Genomic DNA, 26,591 nt, shown 5'->3' with positions numbered 1-26,591 from the left:
AGGACTTGGGGGTAGTATCAGATTCATATTGGGCCTGGGAACCACTAGTAGGATCTGGACCTCGTATGGGAGTTTGGATCTGTACGTGCTCATTGTCGGGGTTCCGGTTCCATACCGGGAGTTCCAGTCGTTTGCGCCCGGGGTTGGGCTGCGGCCTCGCTGGGCCTACTTGGCTCCGCGGCTCTCTGAGCGAGAGTGCACGAGGGGAGGGGCGGCGCCGGGCACGAGCACGGCAGGGCAGGGGCGCGGGCGCGGCGAGCGGGGGCGCGCGGCTGGAGCTGGCGCGGGAGCGGGAGCGGCGGGAGCGCTGGCGGCGGCGGCGGCGGCGGCGGCCGAGGCGGCGGCTCCAGCTCCGGCTCTAGCTCGGGTGGCGGTGGCGGGAGTGGGACCCGGGGGCGGCGGCGGCGGCGGCGGAGGCAGAAGAGGAGAGAGAGCAGCAGCCTCAGCGGCTCGTGGGGGACATGCGGACCGACGGCCCCTGGAGAGGCGGTGAGTGGCCCCCCTGGCCCCCCGACAGTCCCCTCCGCATTTGTTCCTGCCCCACAGCCCCCGCCCTCTTCCCGCGTCCGCCTAGTGGAGCTGGTGGCGGTCCCGGGGGGCTTGGGGCGCCGCTGAGGCCGGGCCGCGCCCCCACCTGCCGCGCCCGCAGCCTCTGCTCGGTCCCCCCTCACCCGGCGACTCCTCCTCGCGCTCACCGCCCCCCCCCCACCCCGCCCGCGGCAGACGCGCCCCCCACCGCCGCCGGCCGACCGGCTCCTCGTCGCCCTCCCCCGCCTCTGCCGGCCTCCCCGCCGCACCTGAGCCGCAGCCCGCGCCCCCCCAGTGCAAAGTTTCCCTTTTGCATTGGTGCTCCCCCTCCCCCGCCCCGCCCCACCGCCCCCCTCCCCCGGCGCGGACGCGCTCTGGGGGCGGCCCTCCGCCTCCCCCGACCACCCTGGCCCCGGGTGGGTCCAGGCCGCGCCCCCGCCGCACCGGCGCCCCCTCCCAGCCGGCAGGGGATCCGCAGCGACGCGTCCCCGTCTCGCTCGCTCGCTCGCGGCCCTGGCGCACGTGCGGTCCCGGGGTGCGCCAGGCGCGAGTTTGGAACCCTCACCCCCCTCCGTCGCCAGCGCGGGCTGGGGAGGGGCCGGGGCGGGCTGTCCCCACCCCCACCCCGTGCAGGGTCCAGAAGGCCCTGGAGCGACCTGCCCCGGGAGGACGTGTCCACTCGCACCCTCTCCGGAAAGTTCACTCAGTCGCCCGCGTCCCGTCCCGTCCCGTCCCGTCCCGGTGTGCCCCAGTCCTCATCGCGGTGCCCACGTTTATCTCCGCTTCTTTCTCGCTTTCCTTGTGTGTCCCTGTCTCTATCTCTGCCCTTCAACATCTCTGTATCTCCGTCTCCCTGTGTCACTGCCTCCCAAAATCACCTCTCCCCCCCCCCCCCCCCCCCCCAATCTCAGGGTCTGTCTCTGCTCTCCCTCCTCGGTCTCTGTTCTCTCCTCCCGGGCCTCTGTGCTCCTCCTCGGGGCTCGCTGTGGCCCCCACCCCCACCTCTGAGTCTCCCTTCCTGGGTCTCTCTGTCTGGTCTCTCCCTGGTCTCTTGGCGTCTCCGCATTCCTCTGCTAGGCCCCCTCCCCATTTCTGTGGAATGCTGCCCCTCTGGTTCTTCCATCCCAGGGTGGGGGAAGGGCCGGCCTTTCTCCCCATTTCAACATTCCCCCAACACCCCAGTGCAGGGCCCCTCGGTGGGTGGAACAGGTTGGGGAGTGGGAGCCCTGCCCCTGTGTGAGCCGGGGAATGGAAGGGAGGCTGCCAGTGTGAGGGGATCCTCTGGATTCCCCTGGGGACAGCGACGCAGAGCTTGGGCGGCCCGACTGCTGAGTGTTGGTGATTAAGGCTCCACTTTGGCTCCTGAACAGACAAGGGCAGGGATCCAGAGTGACCCTGTGCGGGATCTGGCTGGAGAATCCAGGAAGTGCCCTGGGGTGAGAGGCTGGAAAAGGAGCCCCGTGGTGCTTCCAGTGGGGCCTTGGTTAGTGAGGGATCCCCTGAGAAGGGAAAGGGTCTGCGGAGGGATTCTTTCGGAGGCAGCAGGGATCTGTTGTGATCCAGAGGACGGTTCTGGCAGGAAATCTCGGGAAATTCTATGCTTGGCTCCTTGTTAACTCTTGCTTCAAGAGAGCAAGAAAATCCCGGTTTTTCACTGATTATATGTACAAACCTAGGACTTCAGGAAGCAGCAGGTGTAACTCCCCAAGCACAGCTCCCCACATCCGCAGCCCCGGGCACAGGCCACACACTCACACCCCCTCATCTCCACACTCAGCTCCCTCCGCTTACACATCCGTTTGCCTCACTGCCCTCACACTTGCACACTTGGGCCTGCATGGCAGCCAGAGAGCAGAAATCTGCTGTGCTTGCATGCCCTGCACCAACCACTTCATGCTTGTGCTCTCACAGCACCACCGTGCACACCCAGGGAGGGGCGTGTGCACACTCACAGTCTTGTGCATCCTCGTGCCCACTTTCTTGCACATTTTTGCTTGCTCAACGTCCTCATCATTTGAAATGTCTCTGTAGTCGTGTTTTCTTTTCCATGTGTTCTTCCTCTTTCCTCTTTTCTTCCCTTTAACAAGGAAGTTGTTTTGATATCATTCCTTCCTTCCTCTCTGTCTTTCTCCCCCCAGCAGCTCCTCACCTTCTCTCTGTCCAGCTTTGTGCACTCTGTGAGGTGGATGTGGTATTGGGACTTCTAAGAGAGGAGGCTGGATCTGAGTGGTGGTGAAGCAGGGGTTGGTTTTTTTTGGGGGGGGGGGGCGCAGGGGAGTATAGTAAGCAGAGACTGGCTAAAATTTTTCTTGGAAATTGTATTGGAATGCAACAAAATGCTGGCCCTGGCAATCTGTGCTCCCCTCACTCTCCCCTCTCACCCTGACTGTGCAAGTCCATTACTGAGGGCCCTTGGTCAGGGGCAGGTGGGAGCTAGACCTTCTCCACAGAGGCTGTGACACACAATATAGCTCTTTCACTTTCTGACTTGAGACCTAGAGGAGCTCATTTCCTCCCTAAGGCTCAGTTTTACCCCCTGTAAAATGGGGCAGCTAATCCAAGGCTGTTGTGAGAATCCAAGGGAACTGGATGATAGTTCAGTCAGCAGCAGTGGCATTTGCTTCCATTGTGGTTATGACACTGCTGTGTGCTTGGGCCAGGCTTGCAGCCAGGGTCTTGCCCTTGAGAAGCTCATGGTCCCTGGGGGAACAGATTGCATCATGGGAATGTAGAGCAATTCAGTAACCTCTTATTGATTGCTAACTGTGTGCCAAACTCTGGGCTAGGCACTTTCAGCCAGGCTGCTTTGCTTCCTATGGGACTGACAGCTGTGTGGAAGAGGCAGCCCACCACCCCTTAGGAGCTACTGATATTGAGTTCATCATGAGTTCACCTAAAGCAACTTACATTCTGAGCTGAGGTTAGAAAGTTAGGGGTATTTAACATGAAAAGGCAGAGGGGAGAGTCCAGAGGCCAAAGTGAGATAAGTCTCAGAGGAGACCAAGAAGGGGCTATCTGAATTGGGTTTTGAGAGATGAGTAGGAGTTTTCCAATTGAAGAAAGAGCATTCCAGACAGGAAAAAACAGTACGAGTGAAGACTCAGAGGTCTTGTTATTTGTGGGGTATCAGAGATATAGTGGATCACAGAGGGCCTTGAATGCCCGCTTAAGTAGCTGTGACTTTATTCTGAGAACACAGAAGGGCGACCCAAAGGATTAAAGCCTGGGAGTGGGAGGTGCGGAGTGTGTTATGATCAGATTTGTTTCTGGAAGAGGATTCTGTGGTTATGGGAAATGGATGAAGGTAGGATGCTCAGTGAGGAGGAGGAGGAGGGATCAGGTAAGTCAGGTGAGAGGATGGTGGCTTGGATAGGGCAGTGGCATGGAGCCATTTAGACGGCACATTTATTAAGACAGGATGATTTGTTGGATGTGGGGGTGAGGAAGAGGAAGGAGTCCAGGTTCTTGGAAGTGAAAAGTGGGGCCTTCACAGAGCTAGGGACTTAGGCGGAGAGGTAGATTTGGAAGGCAGATAATGAGCTCAGGGTTGGACACATTGCTTTGAGATGCAGCATTTGAGGTTGGGGCAGGGTGGGCGGACCTCCAGCAGGGGGTTGAGTGTGAGCATCTGGAGCTTGAGAGAGAAGCCTCGGCCTGTGAAAGGATGGAGTTATGTGAGTGTAGAGCTGTGCTCATCAAGAGAAGACAACCTCAGTGGTTAAGACCACAGACTCTGGTTTCTAACTGCTGGGGTTCAACTCCACTTAATGGCCGTGTAACTTTGAGCAAGCTTAACATCTCTGAGTCAGTTTTCTCATTTGTCAACTGTGTGTAATAAAATTCGGTGCCGTATAGGGTTGTTGTGAGGATTAAAGTTAATGTGCCGCAAGTGCTTAGGACAGGGCCTGGCATCTAGTAAGCACCAGGTCAGTGTTAGCCATTGTTACTGTGATCAACATGGGTGGTGCACACCCACCTCCATCAGAATGAGGGGCCTTTACAAACCACCTTGTTAAGGTGAGGGCACCTGCTCATCTAAAGTAGCTGCAGTTCTGAGCTTAGGCTAGCAAGTTGGGGGAGCGCACAAAGGGAGTGCCCAGCTCTCATCCCTCATCGTGTTTATGCGACTGTGTGTGTTGCTTGGGTATTTTTGATCTACAGACGGGCCCATATGGGGAGACTAGGGGAAGAAGCCCTGGACAAGAGACCCTGTGTTTGGGGCGGATGGAGGGGATTCTCAGAGGGGCAGACTCAGCATGCTCACTTGCCCATTTCCCTCACCCCGCCTGAACCCTGGGTATCTAGTGAGGTTCTTTATTCCCACATCTGCCTCTGAGGTTCAGGTGCACCAGTATTGCGTGTGTCCCCAACCTCCAGATCTGAAAAGGATGGTTCTCACTCCTCAGCAGTGTTGTAGCTGCTGCATCCAGGAGCTGTTCCTGGTGCAGCCCAAGGGGCTTGCCTGAGGGTTGCTCTGGGGGCGCATCTGTGCTTCTCTACATTTCAAGTTGTTCCTGGTCCCGCTGCCAGGCCACGACGAAGAGCCCTGCTGGGGGCCAGCCCCAGGTTGCTGCCAAGGCCTTCTTACCTGATCTTGGTCCTGGCCACCAACCTCAGCCCTTCTGAGGCCTTTCTGGATGCCAGTCAGAGATAGCTAACCTGTTTCCGGTACCGGTCAGGTTCCCTCTGAGTAGCTTTCTAGTTGATCTTCTGGGTGTATGCAGTCGTTCTGATTGTTCTGGCTTATCTTAGGATGAGTCTCTAGAGTAATTCTGGTGAAGCTGAGGGGTGATTCTGATTGTCTGTCTAGGTGGGTTGGGGGCCGGTCTGATCCTGGCCTGGTGTGGTTCCAGGTGCTGTTGAATCCTGCCCTGATGCCAATCTGTGTGCTCTAGGGTCTTTCCAAATGCCCGTTTCATCTGTTCTCGGACCGCCTTTGGCCATTTGGAGCACATACCTTTTTCCAGGTGTGGCTCCTGCTCAGTTTAGGTCCCATCTGTGGACACCAGCCCCAGTCTCCTGGTGTGGCCGTGGCAGTATTGCCAGCGGGCTTGGGGGTGCGGGGGTGGGGATCGGATCCTCCCTGTTCTCGCCTGGGACTCTGCTCCTCTGCCCCAGGGTCCCTGAGCAGCGGTAGAGCCAACAGCCTCACATCTGGCACTGTGAGGCCCCGCTGGCGTCCCCAGACAAATGGGCCTTTGAGTTTCGGACACGGAAGCTGGTTTGTCTGGCCAGACCCGCCTGACGGCCTGTGTGCTAGGAGCAGTGGCCAAAGGGAACTTTGTGGAGAAACTCAACCGTCTGGGGGAGGGGAGCCGTCCTGAGTGAGTCCCAGGACTATTGGTTCTTGGGGGCTGGGGGTGATGGAGGCAGGAGAGGGTGAGGCCCACAGGGTCAGCGCGGATGGTACTGGGCTGGTGGGTCTTCCATCAGTGAGGACATCTCCCGCGTTGGCAAAGGTGGTCAGTCTCAAGTGAGGACGATTCCCAGACACAGGAGGCTGGCCCGGGCTGGTGAGGACCCCCTCCCTGAGCCCCATTCCGTGTGTCGGCTTTGGGAGGAACTAAGATGGCATTGCTGTGGGGCGGGGATCCATGTGCATGTGGGGGCGGGAGGTTGAGGATAAGCCCGTTTCGAGGTGTAGCTTATGTCTAATGGGCACCAGCGGTGCCAAGTCGCTGAGCTGTGGTGAGGTGGTGATGAGATGGAGTGGGCGTGCCTGGCCCCTACCCCCACCCAGGATGGTGCCCACACTGGTGGAGGCTCAGTAATGGTTCTAGAAGGAAGGGGCCGGGCTTTGTTGCTCTATGTGTGCCAGCGGAGGAGGCATCCAGGGCATGCCTTCATTTTAAAAATTATAGAGAAGCAGGAAGTCAAAAATAAATATTGTTTCTAAAGCTTCTTTGAAGGCTGCATGTATGCTGGTGTGGTTCTTCGAAGCTGGCCTGTTTTCTGTGAACTCATTCATGCATTCATCCACTCATTCCGCAGACCTGGATGAAGCACCTACTATGTGCCAGCTCTCTGCTGGGTATTGGGGATACAGAGCTGGACCGGGCACACACCCAGCTTCGGGGTGTGACTCAGCGACCACTCAGCAAATGTGTAAATAAATAAATCATCACACTTGTGGTCACTGCTCCAAGGCAAGGCCCAGCATGTCGTCTAGGACTTCATGTGAGAAAGAACCATTGGCCCTGAGATCTGAGGGGTAATTGGCTAGAAAAACATGGCTAGTGTGTTCCTGGCAGTGGCATAGGCTGGGAGATTGGAAGAAACGTGGCACATCTGAGGATCAGAAGAGGAAGCTCTTGCAGTTGGCTGGTGGGAGGGAAGGGAGCATGGGCAGGTAGTGCTGTAGAGGGGGGCCTCGCCAGCTGCTCCACTGGCTGGATGGTTATGCCGAGGAGCTTGGACACAGTTTTACTACTGAAGCCAGGGACTTGGTCTGTGTTGTTTACAGCTGTATCCTGGGTGGCTGGGAGCAAGTCTGGCACACAGTAGGTGCTCAGGAGTATCGAATAAGCGAGTGAATGAGTGAAGTAAAGGGCATTGTCACCAAATGGGGATCTTCCTTCAGGAACAATTCCATAACCTGCTTTTTCCCCTCCCTGCATAAACAGTAACTTTTGAATGTCTTTCTGTGTCAGTAGTTATTCTGCTATGAGGAAATTCTTAATGTTCTCATTCTATCCACTCTCTCCAGGAAGGAGCAGAGGCCTCGGTTATCCAAGAGTGCTGGTTGTCCAAGAGTAACTGGTGTGAGCAAGCAAAGAACTGGTGAGTGTGCCCAAAGTGTGCGGGGTGTGCGTGTGGCTGAGAGACGACGGAGGCCTGGACCAGGGCGGCGGTGATGGAGGTGGAGAGAGGGGTTTTGAGTTCTCTGAGGGAGGTGGAGTAGATAGGACAGGGTGAAGGATTGAATATGGGGCATGAGGGAGGGGAGGTGTCAGGGATGCTGCCCGGGTTTCTGACCGGAATGGATGATGGAGGTGGGTGGGGACTGATACACAGCATGTCGGCTGCTGTAGGTGTGAAATAGGCTTCTGGGTGACATCCTGGGATCGCTGCTTTTCCTTTTACCGTGTTTCTATAGAAAAGACTGTTCTCTTCAACTGTCGATTGTGGTAGGAGGAGTAGGGTACCCATAGGATCCGGAGCACCTCATTCCTAGTCTCCTTGAGGTCCACTTCTCTTTTCTTTCCGCTAGAAGCACAAGTGGGTGGGTTGGAGGGTTAGGTTGGAATCAGAGCATGATGGGCCTTGGATGCCGGGCTAAAGACTGGACTGTTTGCTGAGGGTGATATGGCGGCATTGAAGGCTCTTGAGCAGAGAAGCAGCATTGGTGCATTCCTCTACCTATTTTCCCGTCCTTTTGTCTACTTAGGAAACATTGTGTCTACTGTGAAATAAAGCAGCCAAGCAAAGTGAGCTAAAAAGGGGGCATTGGTTTGCGTGCACAATGGATTGGGAGGGAGTGACCAGAGGCACGGAGCCCACTTAAAAGGTAGGCGGTTGCCCTGGCCAGGTAGCTTGGAGTGTCATCCCGTGCACCAAAAGGTTGCAGAAGGTCAGGGCGCATACCTAGGTTGTGGGTTCTATTCCCAGTTGGGGCGTGTACAGGGGCAACCAATCAGTTTTTCTCACATCAATGGCCCTCTCTCTCTCTCTAAAAATCAATAAATGTATTCTCGAGTGAGGATTTTAAAAAAAAGAGGGCGGTGGTGAAGGTCTTACTGACGTGGTGGTTGGATGGGTGCAGGGCAGATTCAAACGTATTGACCCGCTATTGACCCGCTGGGTGTGTGGGATGAGGAAAAGGGAGCATTTGAGGAGGACTGGTTGGCTTGGGTGACCGGGTCACGGTGGCACTGTCACTGAGATGGGGACCTGGAGGAGGAGCGGGATGGGGGAGGATGAGTTCCTGTCGCGCCATCCTCTGAGAGCTTGAAGGCAGAGCCCAAGACTGTCTTGTTCATCATCCTGCCTCCTGGCTCAGGGCCCAGCAGGGCTCACTGAACAGTTCTGCACAGACGGCTGAAGGAAGAGGGCGTGGAAGAGAGGGGTCTGGCCTGGGCAGGGGAGGGGAATGAGCGTGTATTGGGTATCTGCTGGGGGCCAGGTCCTGTGCGGTGAGATGGACATTGAGGTTATTTAGAAGCAGCAGCAAGAAAGGACTTGTCACAGGTGAGAAGGGTCAGACGGGGAGGGTGGGTGTGGGAATACCTTATATCCCTTTACCTGTCCATTCTGAGATGATGGATCTTACCTACCTGGGAGCCCAATCTTACCAGAAAAGGTGCCTGCAAGTGAAACGCCCTGTCTTCTGGGGAGGCCACTTGCTGCTGGTATGTGTGAAGGTGGGGTTCCTGTAAAGCTCTGTTTCTGGAGGCAGTGCTGACTTGGAGGGGGAGGGGAAGATGCACTGAGGCCCAGGGACAGCTGGTATAAGCGTTTAGCCAGGCTGAGGCCTCCTTGGGTACGGGCCCAGGGTGCTCGTAGGGGACTGGGCTCTGGGGCAGGGTCCAGGGCAGGTGCTAGGCTACGGCAGCGAAAGATCGTGCTGTCTACATCAGGGTTTTTCAACTTCAGTGCTGTTGACATTGACCAGATAATCCTTTGTTGTGGAGGCTGGCCTCTTATAGGATGTCTGTAGGATATCTAGCAGCCTCCCTTGTTTCTTCCCACTAGACGCCAGTAGCACCTGTCCCCCACCCCTGTCCTCAGTGTTGACAAATGTCTCCAGGCATTGTGTAATGTCCCACGGGGGATGGAACCACCCTGGATTGATATCACCTCTTGCTGCCTTTACTAATCTGTACAAACCTGGAAAACTGGGGGTGGCCAGTCCAGGGAGCTAGTTAGTGATGGGTGGGTCACTTGAGCTGCGTTCTGAAAGGTGAGCAGGTGGGGACAGGAGAAGGGCCTTCTTCTCAGTAGAGAGAGCGCCAAGTGCAGAGGCCCCGGGGGCAGCCACATCGGTGAGCATTACCCAAGGGAGGCTCCACTCCCCTGCGGAGGGAGGCTGAGGGCTGGTGGCTTGGGATTATGGCTGTAGGAAGGTGCCTCTGCTGGTCCCTTGGGTCTGCCCCCAGAGCTAAGCCTCTGCTGGACCTTATGCCCTCCTCTTCCCTCCCCGCCCCGCCCCCCCGAGACTCTGGGACACTCTTTCTCATCCCCCCTCCATTCTCAGGGGAGCCCGGGAAGCTGAGGGGGTCCAGCTGTGGGCGGGCAGGCGGGCTGTGGCTGCGCTCAATGACAGGCCAGCTGGCTGGAAGAGAGACAGGCAGCCTGCTGTCGGCTGCCTCCTTCCCCAGGGCTGGGGTCCCGGCTGAGCCTGTGATTTATTCCGGTCCTAATTCGGCGGTTGGTTTGGTGAGAGTTGGAAACATGTTGGTTTCCCCTTCCCAAGTGTAACAAGCCTGTTTCCGCCTCCGCGGCCGCTGCTGCAGTGCCACGCCGTGAACTGTCCAGGACGTGACAAAAGGGCTCGGCTGGCTGCCGGCTGATTAGAAGATGAACAGCTTCCAGCTCTCGCTGCCCTCAGGCTCCTCTTGCTCAAACACCAGCCTCTCCCCTTGGCCGGCGCTCTGTGGGGCCCTGGAGACCCCTCCTTCTGCTGATGTCCATTTTGGGGCCCCAGCCTCCTGGGAACCAGGATTCCGGCCTGGGGAGGCGACTGAAGGAACAGGTGGTATTTGGAGATTAATTAATATTTGTGAATAACAACACGTGCCGAAAGGAAACAAATCAATCTGTGTTTGCATATTCACGAGGAGGTCAGAATGATCCCCTCTCTGCTCCAGCCAGGGAACCCCCCTCCCCCCCATTTCTGGCGTCACAGGGCCCCCGGGGGTGGGGCTCTAAGGCTGACAAGGGTGGCTAGGTTGGGCTGCATGAAGGTGACGTGACCTCTGTGTAACATGCATTTCCATGACGATTGTATTGAGTCCCGTGGCTTGGTGTGGTGCCTGCTCCCTCCTCCCTTTTCCCTCAGAGAAGTGACTCCCAGGGTCTTTGATTTCACAAACCAGTACAGTTTCCAAAAGCACTTGGGGGCCTGACATGGGGTTGGCAATTTTTTATTTTGCCAAATAAAGACATTATTTATAAAAAACAAAAAACTGCTATCTGCTACCACCATCATTTCATACCAGAAAGGACATTTTAACACCAAGGACAAAATTTGAAAATAAAGGACAGTTCTTCCCAAGAAAGGGCAGTTGGCAGTTTCACACTGACAGCAAAGAAAAAGGGTATATTGTATATTAAAAGCCATTCTGAATGTAGGAAAATTAGATTTAATTATATTCTGCAGCATCATACAGTGTGGAGTTTGTTTTCCTGTCCATGTCAGTTCGTTAGAACCGATGGTCCACAGTGCAGTTCGGAGATGCGCCTGAGTGTACAAATGTTCAGGCCTTGTTTCATCTCAGGTGTTAAAAGCCCAGACTCACCCAGCCGTGGTGGCGAAAGTGGACGCCCTGCTCTTAACACTGTCACGCCGGATTCTCTGCAACCCCAGCACAGCTGGCATCGTCCCCTCCCTGCTCCTCGCCCACCTTTTTCCCACAGGTGACCCTGAGCACTCTGGAGCGGGGGCCGCCCAGGGGTCGGGGACTCTTGACGAGGTGGCCCCAGAGCTGGGAGTGGCCTGCACCACCTGACACGGGACAGGCTCTGTGCCCAGAATCTGGGGCGGGAGGGCAGCTTGCTCATGCCAGGAGCTGGTGAGGGAGAGGCCCTGCTTCGGACAGCTACATGGTTGCCTGAGTAGTTCCTTGAGAAAGTGTCTGTGTTTGTGTGGCCCCGTACCTCCTCTCTGGGCAGCCATGTCCCTGTGTCCATGGGCTGCTGGACGAGCTCTCTGGGGAGGAAATGTCTTTTCAGCTTCTCCACCTTTGTCTGTTCTGCTTTCTGGACCTGAACAGTGTCACGAATACCCTAGACCCAGAAACACAGGGGGTCCTGGAGTCCCCAAGTAAGAGCCACTTGTCTTTTGTCACATCCAGCTGAGGTTACCAGAAGCCCAGGTTCTCTGACACCATGGTCAGAATCTCATCCAACATTGTCCCTCGTGCTGTCTGCTCTGTGTTTTATCCCCATGGTGGCTGTGTTATGGACATAGAACCCTTTCAGTCTATAACGGGTGACACCTCTACGATAAAGTACTGGAGAGTAATACAACTGTAATGTCTACCAGGCAGCTGCACTCCCATGATGTGTGGAACCCCTACACTATGTTGATGTCTGGACCAGACAACTACCTCTGATGTCTGCACCTGGTTGTTGCATTGCTGTGTGCACCAAGGCAGCTACAGGGGATTAACCCTCTGTGATAATTATATTGGGGAGTTACATTTCAGGGTGACTGCTGTGTAATTGTACCTCCATAATACCTGTTTTATGTAGTTTCATCCCCTTTACGTCCGAACCAAGAAGCTATGCTCCCAGGATGTTGTTCCTCAGGGTTGAGTCCCTGTGATATCTGCACTGCGGGGGTTCACACCGGCTGCTTTCCCTGAGGTTAAACCTTTGTGAATGTTGTATTGTTGCCCCCATGACATCTGTATAAGCCCCTCTCCCTGTCTTTTGGTGCAACACTCCACTGAGCTATGAGCCATGATATCTGTCCAAGGGACTACAGGAGGTTGTGTCGGGACCATACCTGCTTGTCAGCCTGACAGGGCGTTTCGCCTCTTGATGTCTGCTGGGATGTTGAATTCTGTTGTTGGCTGCACCGCTGAGCACAGCGCCATGATGACCAAGCCCAGATAGGGCTCTGTGATATGTGACCTCCATCCCTAAATGGCCATGCAGGGAGGGCATAATTGTGGGGGCTCCCTCTCCTGGTCTCAGCCACCTGAGCTCTGTGATCATTGAGCGGAACCCCAGGGGTTATATAGATGGGGCTGGATGCCCATATACCCCTTTCAACCTACTTTCACAGCTCAGCTCCTGTCTCAGACTTCCGGCAAGATTCAGGACAAGGGACATCTCCCACCCATTTCCCTTTGTGTTCAGCCCGCTCCACTTCAGAGTCCTGCTTGCTTTGTCCCAGCCTCTTTGCTCACCTACTGCCCTCTGATCTCATGACCTTTGACTTTCTCACTTGAGACTAGGATTCAAGTTCTAGGAAGGAATAGAGCCATCTTTGAGCCCTGTCCTTTCGTGTTCACCTCTATGAAGGCCTCTTATACTCTCTCCCTATAGTCCTGTCACCTCCTTGCAAATTTTCTTATTGTGGGTCAACTGTGATCACAACTCTCCCACCAGAGTCAGTGCATACCACTGTAGGGCCATGAGGTATGTTCACTATCACTCACTCGCCCTCTGTGTCTGGTGGCATTTTTAGAGCATCAGTGAGGGACTTATGTGCCAGCCCCTGCCCAGAGGAAAGTAGAAACAAAGCTGGTGGTCACTGGTGTGAATCCCCTGAAGCCCTCCATGTGGGGACATGGAAGAGGCCCTCAGGAGTTCCCCAGTGGGGCTGGGCCACGGACGCAGTGCATCTGTACTTCGTGGTGTGAGCAAAGGCCTGAAGGCATTCAGTTGGCCCAAATGTGATCTTCCCCATGCACAGGGTCCTGTCTGTGTGGGTGACACTTTGGAGCCTGTAGCTCTGTGAAGTTTGCCCATGTCCCTGCTGGGACAAGAGCAGAGGAGGTGTGGGTTGAATCTAGGGTTCAGCACCCCCATCCCTGGCCACTAGGGCCTCCCTGTAGTTTCCCATTGGAATGGGAAGGTGCCATGGGAATTGGTAGGACGGGGGTAGCCAGGTGGGCAGCTGCAACTTGTCAAGAGCGTGTCCTGGCGAACCTGGACAGGTTGTGGCTTTGACTTCAAGCCTCTGATTCCTGGATCCTATCAGCCACTATCAAGTTTGTGCTCAGGTCTGCACTCAGCATGTGGGGTCTGGCCTCCTGCCTGTTCCCTCCCTGTTGAGACAGGAGGGGGAGCAGGATGCCCCAGGGGCTCTGGAGTCCCTAGCCTGTATGGGTCTGCTAACTTCTCCCTGATCTCTGTCTCTGTCTTGTTTTGTTTAGTCTCTATCTCTCACCTCCTTTCCCTGTCCCTGCCCCTTATGGAGGCCAGTTGGGAAGGCAGGATCTGGGGTGGAGCGTCCCTGCCCCCTATTCAGGTTTAGGGAATGACCTGAAGGCCTCTTATACTCTCTCCCTACAGTGTGACTATTGGGCTATTTTGGGGGCGGTCACTGGAGGGTCAGTGAGGCGCCTAGGTGGTCACAGGGGTCAGAAGGTGATCATTGAATAGTACAAGGGGGGATCTGTTGAACTGGGCTCTGGATGGTCAGTGAAGATGAGCGGGTGTCTGGGTGGTAAGGCCAGGAGGTGGCATGGGTGGGCAATAGGGACATTGGTGGATAAAAGCTAACTAGCTTGCCCTTCTCTCTCTCTCTTTTTTTTTTATTGATTAAGTTATTACATATGTGTCCTTATCCCCATGTTACCCCCTACCCCCCCTTCATGCCCTCACCCCCCTGTTGTCTGTGTCCATTGGTTAGGCCTATATGCTTGCATATAAATCCTTTGGTTGATTAGCTTGCCCTTCTCTCCGTCACAGGTAGATTGTCCTGGGCTGTGGCTGGCCGTGGCACTGGAGCTCTGGATGGCCCCTGAACCAGCACCAAGGAGGAGGATGGTGCCCCTTGTGCCCGCACTCGTGATGCTTGGTTTGGTGGCGGGCGCCCATGGCGACAGTAAGTCTGACCCTTCAAGGTGTGGGCTCTCCCAGCTCAAAAGGTGGTGTCCCTCCTAGCGGGACTCTGGGATGGGGGCAGGACCAGCTACTAGGAAAGACAGGATGGCTAGCTACCCCTCCAGACCTTCTGTCCTAGAGAGAACCCCTCACGGAGAGCCCCCATCCATGCTTCCTGGGAGCATCCTGTGGAATGCCACATGTCCCTTAAGGCACTGCAGGATCGGGCATGTTTGAGTGTTACCCTGTTTTATGGGCTGACGGTACGACATGTCCAAGATTCATGTGGTCATTGGGTGACATGCTCAGGCGTGTATTGTGTCCGCCACTGCAAATCTGTGCAGAAGGCACAGCGTGAGCCATGTCGGGGGTTGGCGTGGGAATGGGGGGTGATGCACCAGGAATGTGAATGACCATGGAATGCCACTTGTATCCACAGATACAGAGAGGGCTCAGAAGGCAGAGCCATTATAGCTCTTCCCTGGGCTGGACCCTGGAGATTGAGGTGTGGAGACACTGAGCCCCTCCTTCCCTCTCCCCTGAATCTTCAAGACAAAGGGGCATCCCCCTCTCCCCGGCCCTCTGCACTTGTCCAGGAGGCAGCTGGGCTCCAGCACCCCTGTGTGTGTGTTGCGGGAGGTGGGACTGTCCCCTGCCCAGATCCAACTCCGAACTTTCATCCCTTTCCTGCCGCCCTTCCCCCTGCCTGGCACTACGAGACTGGCCGCCCCGTCACCATGGTTACCATTGCTTGGTTACTGGTGGGAGGCGGGGCACAGGGCGGATTTAGCCAATCTGCACACTGAGGGGGAGGGGCGAGGTCGGAGCCAAGGTCCCTGGGGGAAGGGGCTGTTCCCAGCCTGTTCTGAGCCCAGAGGTGGCTCAGGGCCAACCCAGGGGTCAGCAGGCCATAGGGTTTTCCACACCCCCCTCTCCAAGTCGCTAGGCAAAGATCTCTCTCCTTGCTCCACACAGGCCCTTTCTCCTAATGGCTCATTAATTATTCAGGACCAGATCTGGAGAGGGGTTGGACTGGAGCTCCTGCCCTTTGTCCTCCCTGGTGGGGCTAGAAGGGCAAGAGGGAGGGGAGGTATTCCTCCCAGGGCATGGGGGTGAGGGGTAATGGGAGCACTGAGGTGCAGGCAGTGAGAGGGCTGGACAAGCCGGAGTAGGGTGGGGATCGGGGGTGGTTGGAGGCTGCTTGAGCCTGTAGGGGCAGGTTGGGGTAAAAGTCATCAGGTGTCTCCCGCATTGGCAGGGAGGCGAAGGCTTGTCAGGACTTAGGTGTGGTCAGCAGCCCTTGGACATTGTGGCCCTTGGACATTGCTCTCCCTCCCCCACCCTGGACACACTCAGGGCCTTCAGACAGGGAGCATGAAGGCAGAGGGAGGACCGCCCAGCTGGGCTTTCGGAGTCAACACATCCTGGGAGAATAACTGCCTTTCCCCCTGCTTCAGACCCAACATGCCCCAGCCTGTACCCCTCACTCTCATCCCCCCAAACCTGCTCGTCTTCCTGTGCTTTCTCTCCTGGCGCATGGCATTACCACCCACCCAGCCACCCAAGTCAGACACCTCGGCCTCCTCCGAGCCTCCTCCCTCTCATGCCCCACATCTAATCCATCACCAAGTTCTGTTGTTTCTGCCTTCTAAATATCTCTGGAATGCATCCACTTCTCTCTCTGCTCCCTTCACCCAAGCCACCCTCAGCTCTGGTTTGGGCCCTCCGCTCTCTTTTCTCATAATCCATTCTTCATTCCAAAGTAAGAGTCACGTTGCAAAATGAAAGCCTAATCATGTCACCCCCCTCACCCCCCCAGTTTAAAACCCCTCACTGCCCTAGCTGGTTTGGCTCAGTGGATAGAGCACCGGCCTGCGGACTTAAGGGTCCTGGGTTCGATTCCAGTCAAGGGCACATGCCCGGGTTGCGGCCTCTAGCCAACCAATGATTCTCATCATTGATGTTTCTCTCTCTCTCTCCCTTCCTCTCTGAAGCCAATAAAAATATATTTTAAAATAATAATAAAACCCCTCACTCGCCTCTCTGTTGCCTTCAGGGTCAAGCCTAAGGGTCTCAGCTCTTCTTTAGGCCCTGCATTGTCAAGCATCTGCCAACCTTATCCTGCACTCTGGACCCTCCCCTCCCACACCCTCCTCCCCCCATGCTGACCTCACTCAGTGCTCAGTTCTCCCCAGGCCTCTGTTCCTCTTGTTTCCTCTGCTTGGAACACTCCTCCCCATCCCCTTCCCTGACCAGTTCCTGCTCACCTGGAGCCATCACTTCCTCCATGTGCTAGTCCTCTGTGCTCGCCTCAGATTGCATGATTGTGACTCTCTGCTTTGGGTCTGCCTGACCTATTGGACTGTGAGCTCTGAGGGATCAGGCCATGTCCAGCTCAGATCCTGGTGAATGAAGGGGTGGGTTAGGCCTGGACCCCTGGTAGGAATTGGTGCAGAGCAGAACAGTTTTTAGAGCAGAGTCAACAAAACCTTCACACCGGTCCCTTAAGAACCAGAGGTCAGGGTCTTGAATGTAGGAACCAGCCAGAGACCCTGAAATAGGTGAATTGGACTCTGCTCCCAGGCAGAGAACCATGAGACAGGGGCCTGGGCTGGGCCATGGTGACCTGACCGGGGAGGCAGGGTCTGTCTTCCAGGCCTGCCTTGTACTGCACACATTTTTGGATCTGTCCCCCTGCTGTGGCCAGGCTTGAGCTGGGCTTGGGAGACTTCTAGCCAGGGGCGAGCCGCAAACGTGGGCAGGGCTGCCGCAAAAGGTAGGGCACGCACCCCAGAGAATTGACGACCGGAGCAGTGAAGCATGGAGCGGACAAATGTGTTTCTATAGGACTCTTAACGAGACGAATGGGGGCCCTGGCCTCTGAGGGGAGCTGAGGGAAGGGAGGTGGAGAAGCAGCTGCCAGAGGTAGCCCAGAGGCCCCAGCATCAATGCCTCATCAGATCCAATGGAGACCTGGGCACCTGGGGCTTGGGCAGTTCCCCCAGCTTCTCAAGGGGAGGCTGTGGGGCCAGAGGTGGTCCTGAGCAGGAGGAGGTTTCTGCTGATCTGCCATGCAGGTCAGGTGCTAGACGGGAAGCATCCACACAGGCCTGCCTTCGGAACCTGCAGAGTGGGTTACTACTGCGGGCGCTGTGACCTAAGGATCTTGGGAGGAGGGTGGGAGACTTCCTGGAAGAGGGGGAGCCCCTGCAGGGTGAGTGGGCATTTGCTGATGGGGGTATCACATAATGAGATGAGATTGGGGGAAGAAGCGCTGGTGGGCCTAGGCTTCTCCATGGAGCTCATGGGAGAGCCACAGTGAGAACCATGCCCCTTTTGTCCCCAGACCTCGCAGGATAGACAGGGATGCAGGCACCCTGGTTATGGCTCAGTTACTTGGAATCTTAGGAGCCGAGAGTCGGATGCCTGATGGCTGGAGGGGTAGGTGGTGGGTGGGGACCAGGGTCTGAGTAGCTGAGGATGTGTCTGCCATATCATCCCCCGCCCCCCAGAGCCTGTGGAGCTGGAGCATGCAGGGTGCTGCACGCAGCTCTGCTGTGCCTCCCACCTGTCCTTACGGATAGCGAAGACCTGGACTCCCGTCTAGACTCTGCCCTCTGTGGGACTTCCAGCAGGCGGTTTTCTCTCTCAGGGCCTGTTTTCCTATTGCGCAATGAGGGTAATCACTGAACAGGTTAACCGAGGTCACCTGTTCAAGGCACCTGGCACGTAGTATGTACTTCCCCCATCGGAGACCATGACCTAGGGCTCCCTGTGTGTCCCCAAGAACCCAGGGTTGTCTTTGAGCCTGCTTCCTGGGTGGGGGGCAGGGGCGGTCACCGGAGCCAGGACTAATGAGTCCCCAGCTCATTAGGCGGCTGGGGGCCTTGGGAAATCACCTCTCCAGGAGCTCCCTCCCCTGCCTGGCAGTCCCTCGCTACTGCGTGTCTGCTCTCCGCTTCCGTGTGCTGTTTGTGTAGTGTGCATGGGTACTCCGCAGGGAAGGCACAAAATAGCAGCGAGTCTCGGTGGAGGAGCCTTGGAGGGGCCCAGTTTGGCTGTCCCCAGGGCCGGACCCTGGGGGGGCCGGGTGCCCACCCACTACTAGGCCAGCCCACCATTTCCTCTCAGCAGCCCAAGGGTTTCTGGATGCTGAACAGGCTCCCACAGGCTTGGGGGGTGGGACGCCCAAGAGGGGCAGGGCACACACAAAGACGAGGAGGTGCCCACGGGCCTGGCCTGTCGGAGCAGGCCTGGGTGGGGGGCTGAGCTGTGTTCCAGAACACAGTGCGTGGCCCATGGTAGATGCTGTTTTTTTGTGTGTTTTTTTAAAGAGTCAAGATAGGTGAGCCTGGAGACGGGGGTTAGCAGGAGCAAGTGTGGGGAAGGGAGTGGGGAGACAGGCACAGGGTTTGGGGCTGGGGAGAGACATTGTCAGGTTTCTGCTACCTACTCACAGGTCTGCCCGGTGAACAAAAGGGGCGAGGGCTTGGCAGGGCTTTGGGACGAGGATGAGCTGGAGTTTGGTTTGGCTCCTGTGCTGTGTGAGGTGCCCTCAGGTGGGGGGCGCTTGAGGGTGTTGAGGAAAACCAGAGCTGGACCAGACTGAGGGGGAGGGACCTGCCCCCTGGGCTGCCTGAGGCTTGGGCTGCACTGCTAGTCTTGCCAAACTCTGGTGGGTGGGTGGGTGGGTGGCCAGGTGGGGCACTGGCCCCACTCCAGACTCCAAGGGGTGTTCTGCCTCCTACGTGCCCCAGGCCTTGGGCCCAGTCCAGCCTCCACACAGTACTAAGGCCTTTCCCCTTCCTGCTTTCTCCTGACCCATACCTGTCTGAGAGCCACTCCCCCAGTTTCTGGTGCTTTGTTTGGTGCTGAGGCCCTGCCCCGCCCCCCGGCACACCTGCCTGGCCATTCTGGTTCAGCAGGTTCCAGCTCCGGTTTCTGTGCAGACTCGTTGAGACTGAGCCTCGCAGGGTTTGAGGGTTCCTACCCGGGCTTCCCTCCCTGCTGGAGGGGGCTTCCCCCTGGTGTGTGAGGGGCTGCAGACTCCATCCTCCGCAGGCCTCCTCTTGTCTGTTGCCTCTTCACTTGTTCCGCACCCCTGCGTGCCAGGAACTGGGTCGGGCACTGCAACAGGACAGGAGGCAAGGGAGGCATGGTGCCTGCCCTGCCCAGGGCTATTGTCCTAGGTGGGGAAGCAGCTATGACTCAAATACTCCCCAAAATGTGGAAAAAGTGATAACCTTACACACGTACACCACACACACAGGAGCAGTGCTATGGAGAGGCAGGTGGAATGACCAGAGATCTTTAAACCAGGAACTGAGCTCATGGAGGTGGGGACGATGACGGGGGGACCGAAGAACATTTCCTGAGGAAATGAGTTTTAAATTGAGTTCAGAAAGGCAAATAGGCGTTAGTGGGTAAAGAGGTTTGTGGAAGAGAACCAGCCTATGCAAAGGCCCTGAGGCCGCAGGGGATGTTGCTTACCCAGGGGATGGGAAGCCAGGGCTCTGGGGTCAGGCCTGTCAGGGCTCTGACTGCCATGATAGTTTAGATTTTGTTTTGAGAGCAGCGGGAGGCCTTTGGAAAGTTTTGATCAGGGAAGAGAGGCTGTAAGTTCACCCTGGCTGCTGAATGAGGAACAGGCTGGAGGGGGCAAGACTAGAGGCAGGAACACTGCCTATTAGGTTGGTGGAAGGTCCAATTAGGGGAAAGGGTGCCTGGGCCAAGGTGGTGGCAGTGCAGGAGGAGAGGAGGACGGTCTGGAGGTCCTCAGGTGTGAGGAAGGGCACACAGTGTGTGTAGCGATGGACAGGAGGTGCCCCCCGCCTATGGAGCCTGGGTGGACAGTCCTGTCGCCCATCTGAACGAGTCCTGAGGACCTATCTGAAAGAGACAGGCCGAGCAGACGACTGCAGACTGGGGGCGTCCTTAGCCTCCTTCAGAGGACAGCCGGGAGAAGGGGGGACAGACAGGCTTCCTGAACCTTGGTGTTGTCCCCATGGCACTCTGGCCCCCAGCAGGCTTGTGTGTTTCCCCAGCAAGGCTGTGCCTGGCTCCTCCAACTCCTTCAAGAGCAGTCGGGTGAGTCCCTGACTTGAGGATTCGGAACTCCAGATCCAACCCTGGCTCTACCCCCAAATCACTCTGTGATTTGTCCTTTATTTAACCTCCCGAGTCTCCATTTTAGAAATGGGGATGATAATACAACCTACCTCCTGGGATTGTTTTAAGACTTACAGTGCTAAGGGCCGCCCTCACGCACGGCCCACCGTGTGCGGAGCCTGTGGGAGCAGTGTACAGGCATCCCATTTCATCTGCACAGACCCTGTCACCAGCACCATTGTGCAGATGAGAACATGGAGGCTCAGAAAACGTGGTTGGCTCAGTAATTACATAAAGCCTCTGGAGCCCACTGGGCCCTGGGGCGCTCAGTAAGATGGGTTCCTCCATGCTCCCCACAAAGCTAAGCCCCCCTTACTCTCTGTACCTGCAGCTTCACTCCTGACCCCTGTGCTCCCCCTGAACCCTCCCCTCCTCGGGGACCTGCCCCATCTGCTGCCCCTTCTCTCTCCACTGGATTGGCACCCTCTTCCTCTCTGCTGGCTTCTTCCCATCAGCATTTAAACATTGTCTTTAACTTCTTAGAAAAGAAAAATGTAAAAAATCTCCTCCAACCCTCAGGCTCTCCAGGTGCCATATTTTCTTTATCTTCCCCGTTCTCAGCCCGTCTTGTGTACATGGTCACTTAACTCCTCTCTCCACTTCTTCACCTCACACTCCCTCCTCGGCCTTCTTTGGTCTGGCTCTGGCACCCACCACTGGCCCTGCTCTTGATGAGGCCTCCGCCAATACCACGAGCACTGTCTTGTGCCTGGTGCTTTGGAATCAAACAGGCTTGAATTCCAGCCTCGGATGTGCCACTCATTGGCTGTGTGACCTTGGACAAGTGACTTGACCTTTCTGAGTCTGTAATTGGGGGTAATACTGACGAAGGACTAAATGAGATAAAGTACCTGGTGCAGCGTGGGTGCTTAGCGAAGTACTATCGTCATTCCACACACACGTTTCGGTGCCAGGGACCCGGCCAAGCCTGGATGCACCCACACTGAGCAGGTGGACTGAAAGGTCATTTCCCACGGTATTAGCCTTCCTGGAGCTGTTCATTGGCCTGATTAATAGGAAATGGATCCTCTGTCAGGATTAACGAGGTGTTGCTATGTCTTAGTGAGGGCCGGGTTTCTCTGGTCCTGTGACCCTGGGTGGTGGGGTTCACAGGGAACTGGTGCTCCAGGTGGGCTCCTGGTGATGTGGGCATGGCAGTACAGGGGCTGGACCCCCTCCTCTCTCTGCCTCCCCGCCTCCCTGTGGACACTTTGGGGAGACATCCAGGCTGTCAGAAGGCAATAATCCTATCAGTGGGGGCAGGATGAGGGGGCAGATTTACAGGAAAGCATTCACCTGGGAAAACGTCCAGAGACACTTAGGGAGGTGGAATGTCTAGACCTCTGGGACTGCTGGTATGTGGGGGCCGGAGGAGTCATGGTTTCTCGCTTGAGCCTTGGGGTAGATGAAGGTACCATCACTGAGGGGGAAAGCAGTGTGGGAGAAACAAATCTGGGGGAGATGCTGGGGCTGTTCCTAGCAGCTCTCAGCATGCCTTTGTCCTAGAGCTTGGAATTGATGGGGGGGATGGGAGACAGATGTGTAGTAGTTAAAGCATGGACTCCAGACTCAGAATACCTGAGTTCAAATCTCAGCTCCACCACTAACCTGCTGTGTCACATTGGGCAAATCCCTTAACCTCTCTGTGCCTTATTTTTCTTCTTTATATAAGCAGAGGTAATTATAGCACCCACCTTATATGCCTACAGCTGTCTGAAGTGTGCCTGGCACATAGCACTGTATAAGGGTTAGGTGTTAACATTATTTCTTCTGTAGGTCTTTTTTGCCACGACCCCATCCCCATGACTGCCACCTAGTGTTGGCCATGTCTGTAGTGACTGCCTTGTGCTAACTTGGTGTCTCCATCTCTCCAGGCAAACCTGTCTTCGTTAAGGTCCCTGAGGACCAGACTGGGCTGTCGGGAGGGGTGGCCTCCTTCGTGTGCCAAGCCACGGGGGAACCCAAGCCGCGTATCACATGGATGAAGAAGGGGAAAAAAGTCAGCTCCCAGCGCTTTGAGGTACGCCCTCGGGCGGGAGGTGTCAGATCGGGCTCAGGGTCTGCCTACTGCAGCGTCTGGTCCCACATCTACTTCCCGCGATCTCTCTCTCCGGGGGCCTTTTGGAGGCAGGAGGATGGCTGGCCCAGAGCAAGTTGTGACCAAGTGTCTGTCCTCTGACAGGTAATTGAGTTTGATGACGGGGCAGGGTCCGTGCTGCGGATCCAGCCGTTACGGGTGCAGCGAGATGAAGCCATCTATGAGTGCACGGCCACCAACAGTCTGGGAGAGATCAACACGAGTGCCAAGCTCTCAGTGCTGGAAGGTAAGTGCCATGGAAGGACATGGCATGGTGGGTGGGGAGACAGATGTCTGGGAAGAACCAGCCGGCCAGCCCTGTCCCTGCCCTGCCCCTGCCCTGTGTGTTTGGGAGAAAGAACTGGACATTCTGTGGTTGAGCAGTGGACAGGGACGGTTGCTGGATCTGACCTGGATTGTTTGGCTTGTGCTGAGGCTGTGTGCCTAGTGTCTTTGTATTCTGCTGAGATGGGGCATTTATCTGGGGGCGGTCTAGGGTCTGACTTGAAGTGTGGGCTACAGCTGTGTATCGCTTGGGTTACATGGCTCTTCGCAGTGGATCAGATTTTCCCGTGGGTTTCAGAGAGCTGTGTTCCTGTTGCAAGGGCCCTAGATGGGGATTGGGGCCGTGTGTGGATTTTAGTGTCTTCTCTGCCTGATGGCTCCTCCATTCATTCACAAACATTCCCTAATGCTGCCTTGTATTCAGAGGGTCTTCTGACCAGGCCCTCTAAACTTCAATCTCCAGTAAGTGCTGTGGCGCAGCCCAGGGGGCTGGGGGAGCACAGGGGAGAGGGAGCTGCTGTCTAAGCTGACTCCTGAGGGTAAGTGGGATTTGAGGTGGGTAGGCAGGAAGAACAGCATCAGCATGTGCCAAGGTCCAGAGGCAGGAGGGAACGGAGCTTCTTCGATGGTGTGTGGAGCTGGAGAGCACAGAGAGAAGAGTGGAAGAACAATTTAGCACTTTCCTGGGGACATAGGAAGCCATGATCAGCCCCCAGCCACCATGGATTCATCAGTTTGAGTGTGTCTGCATGTATTTTCAAAATATAGTATTGATTGTTGCTTTTTTTTAAAAAAAAAATTACAATGACATTATCTGTTCACTATTGAATACTTGATAAGTATAAAATAGTGCACAGGAAAAAATAAAAATCACCTGTTACCTTACCTCTGCGATTAACATTTGGTTAGTTCCTCATAGTCCGTTCTCTGTGCATGCAGTATCTATATAACAAAAATGGGATCGCACTCTGCCCAATGATTTGCAGACTGCCTTATAAAGAAACCTATCGTGAACATCTTCCTCAGCATTAAGTATTCTTCTGCATCATTATTTTTAATGGCTGTGGGTAAGTGTCACATGGAAGTGCCCTCATTTATTTAGCCATTCCCTTATTGTTGGACACACATGGTGTTCCCGGGTTTTTGCTTTTACAAATAAGGTGCTCTGCACGTCCTTGCAGATAAGATGTGTTCCCCTTCCTGATTATTTCCTTATTCTACATTCATGGAACTGGAATTGCTGGATCAAAATGGCACATTCGTTTCCAAGGTTTTCAATATTTCCAGAAGATTGTGTCAGTTTACACTCCCACCAAGCAGGTCATAAGGGGCCTCTTTTCTGCACATTCTTACCAGCAGTGGGAATTATCATTAAAAAAAAAATCTTTGCCAAGTTAATAGACAAAAAATGGCATCTCAATTTAATTTGCATTTCTTTGATTACAAGAGCAGTTGAGCATCTTTTCACATTGGCCGTTTTTGCGCTATGGCTTTATGGGTTCACACACGCATCCATTCAGTCATTCCCTCGGTCTGTGTGCCTCCTGTGAGGCAGGGCTGGGCCTCCCCCTTCGAGGAGCAGTGGAAGACAGTGGTTAAGAGCAGGGGCTCTGACGTCTCTCACCTCGTGACCTTGGGCAAGTAACTATACCTCTGAGCTTCACTTGCTCCACCTGTAAATAGAGATACCCTACCTAGCATCCAAGCTGGTTGGGAGGGTCACGTATGATGTAGTTAAGCATTTCACAGGATTCCACATGAACAGTAGCTGCTGGAGTGTTGGGCTAGAAGCTGCACATCCTGGGGCCTAGGCAGCTGAGCTGGCGGTGCCTGGCTTCTGTGCTGCTTGGCTTTATCTGGTGGTGCAGCTCCTACCTTTTACTCCCATGGGTGGTACATGCCTGTGGGGCGGGGGCCCAGAGGACAGGCCTGGGGCCAGGATCACTGATTGCTCAGTGTTCTGACCTGGCCACCCCTGATCTCAGGTTCCCCACTCATGACCTGAGGCCAAGTATTCCAACACTGTCCTCCCTTCTGTTGGTGTCTGCTCCAGCAGTGAGCCATCAGCCTGGCCCTGGCATTTGGGAAATGACCGAAGGGCCAAACTCTGGTTCCTGCCCCAGAGGGCATCTTCTCAGGCTCTCATATTGGGGAAAGGGCCTCCTTGTTAGTATTGAAAGAGAAGGGCCCCCTTTGCCCCAACTCTGGCCTGACTCTCCCCACAGGTCCTCTGTGGGCACCCTCTTACCCTCACCACTGCCCTGGGCAGCTTTAACTTTTAAAGGATTGAGGAGGAGGAGGAGGAGGAAAAGGATCTTTCAGAGCCTGGGGTGAGGGGGATTCAGACTTGCAGAGGGTCTCCGTCCCAGGGGGGCCTTCTTGGTCAGGGTTTCTTTAGCAGGGTCTGGGGTATGTGTGTGCTTCTGGAGTAGGAGAGGTAGCTGATGATGTTGGAGAGTGAGGCAGGTCCCTGTGGGCCTTCACGAGCCCCTCCTGCTGAAACACAGCACCCGGAAGACAAAATGCTGACTTACCGTGTTGGTCTGTGTAACCTTGACCAGCTCTAGGCTTGGCAGAGAGGAGTGGATTGGGAGGCCTCAAAGGTGCCAGGGGGTGGGGCCAGAGGAAAGCAGCCCAGACTGTGACTGCCCCGCCACTCGCCCCGCCCTGGCCCTCCAGGCCTCCTGTGTCGGCCAGGAAAGCCCGAAAGCCCAAGCCCAGCCCAAGCCCAGTGTGTGTAAGAATGACTGGCACATTGGCCTGGAGCCAATCACCACAAGCTGGGCTCTTTAAGGGAGTGGCTCAGGGCTGCCCAGGGAGACCTGGCTCTGGTGAGGGGTTGGTGCCCCTCTAAAAGGGAGCTCGTGCCCCCTGCCCGCCTTGCTCCGCATCTGGCCCAGCTTCCCTCACACTCTGTTCCACTGGTGCTTCTGGGAGCGCCCTGATCACGGCCTTTGCACCCAGCTCCCCGGTAGAGTCCCCACTGCCCTGTGATGCCCAGGCGGCTGCTCGGCAGCACAAGTTGGCGGGGGGCGAGCCCGTCCTGGGCTGTGAGGAGTGCAGAGCCCGCCGCCCAGCGTTCCTGTCTGAGTGGTAATTGAAGCCATTAGCAAGCTAGCCTCTCCCTCGCTGGGTAATGGCAGGAAAAGCTCTTCTCACTCCGCACTCTTGAGGCAGCTGAATCACTCCCCCTCCAACCCGCCCGCTGCCACCACTGAGACAGGGAATCTGACATTTTCTCTCTTGAGGGAGGGGAGCAGAGGGGGAAGGGAGGCAGGCCTTGCTGCTTGGCCTTTCCCTCCAGGAGGAGGGAGGAGGGGGAGGGAGAGTCTTGGAGCTCAGCTAGGAGGCCACAGATTCATCCGGGCCAGTGGGGTGCAGGCCAGGCAGGACAGTGGCCAGGAAAGCCCCGGAGACCAGACACAGAGGTGTGGCAGGGCCTGGTGACTGGAGAAGGTTCTGGAAGGGTCAAGAAGGAGGGAGAAGTGGCGGGGGAAAGGCTGAGGGCACAGATGAGCCGTTTCTGACTTTGTCCTGGGGGTCTGGCTCTGAGGGCTCTGGGTGCAGTGGCAGCGTTAGCCTTATGGTCATGGATACAGCAGGTGATTGTGTACCCTGTGTGTGGTGTGGGGGCCCTGTGTGCCATGTGTAAGGCAGTATGTGTGTAAAGTGTGTGGTGCAGTGTGTACAGCAGGTGTGTGCCTTACAGGTGGTATGTATAGCAGGGGATGTGCAGCAGACTGTGTGTGTGTGTGTGTGTGTGTGTGTGTGTGTGTGTGTGCATCACGCATGTTCGGGGTATGGTGTATACAGC

General features: G+C 55.9%; 1 protein-coding gene across 12 annotated transcripts in view; it reads left to right on the top strand.

Annotated features, from left to right (window-relative positions):
* Nucleotides 1-318: 318 nt before the first annotated feature.
* PTPRF (protein tyrosine phosphatase receptor type F) overlaps nt 319-26,591 on the top strand; it is an 81,683-nt gene continuing 55,410 nt past the window's right edge. For 6 of the 12 annotated variants that reach the window (XM_036347759.1, XM_036347754.1, XM_036347753.1 and 3 more), the window contains exons 1-5: nt 320-489; nt 7,235-7,308; nt 14,113-14,248; nt 22,290-22,435; nt 22,598-22,739. In XM_036347759.1, coding sequence (XP_036203652.1) covers nt 14,158-14,248; nt 22,290-22,435; nt 22,598-22,739 — 379 coding nt within the window. In that variant the 5' untranslated portion in view covers nt 320-489; nt 7,235-7,308; nt 14,113-14,157. Of the gene's footprint in view, nt 490-7,234; nt 7,309-14,112; nt 14,249-22,289; nt 22,436-22,597; nt 22,740-26,591 lie in introns of all 12 variants that reach the window. The other 6 variants (XM_036347758.1, XM_036347756.1, XM_036347750.1 and 3 more) reach the window with 2 other exon arrangements.

This window comes from Myotis myotis, unplaced genomic scaffold, assembly GCF_014108235.1.
Source record: "Myotis myotis isolate mMyoMyo1 unplaced genomic scaffold, mMyoMyo1.p scaffold_m19_p_2, whole genome shotgun sequence".
NCBI lineage: Eukaryota > Metazoa > Chordata > Mammalia > Chiroptera > Vespertilionidae > Myotis > Myotis myotis.
This window is presented reverse-complemented; position numbering and strand designations above follow the sequence as displayed.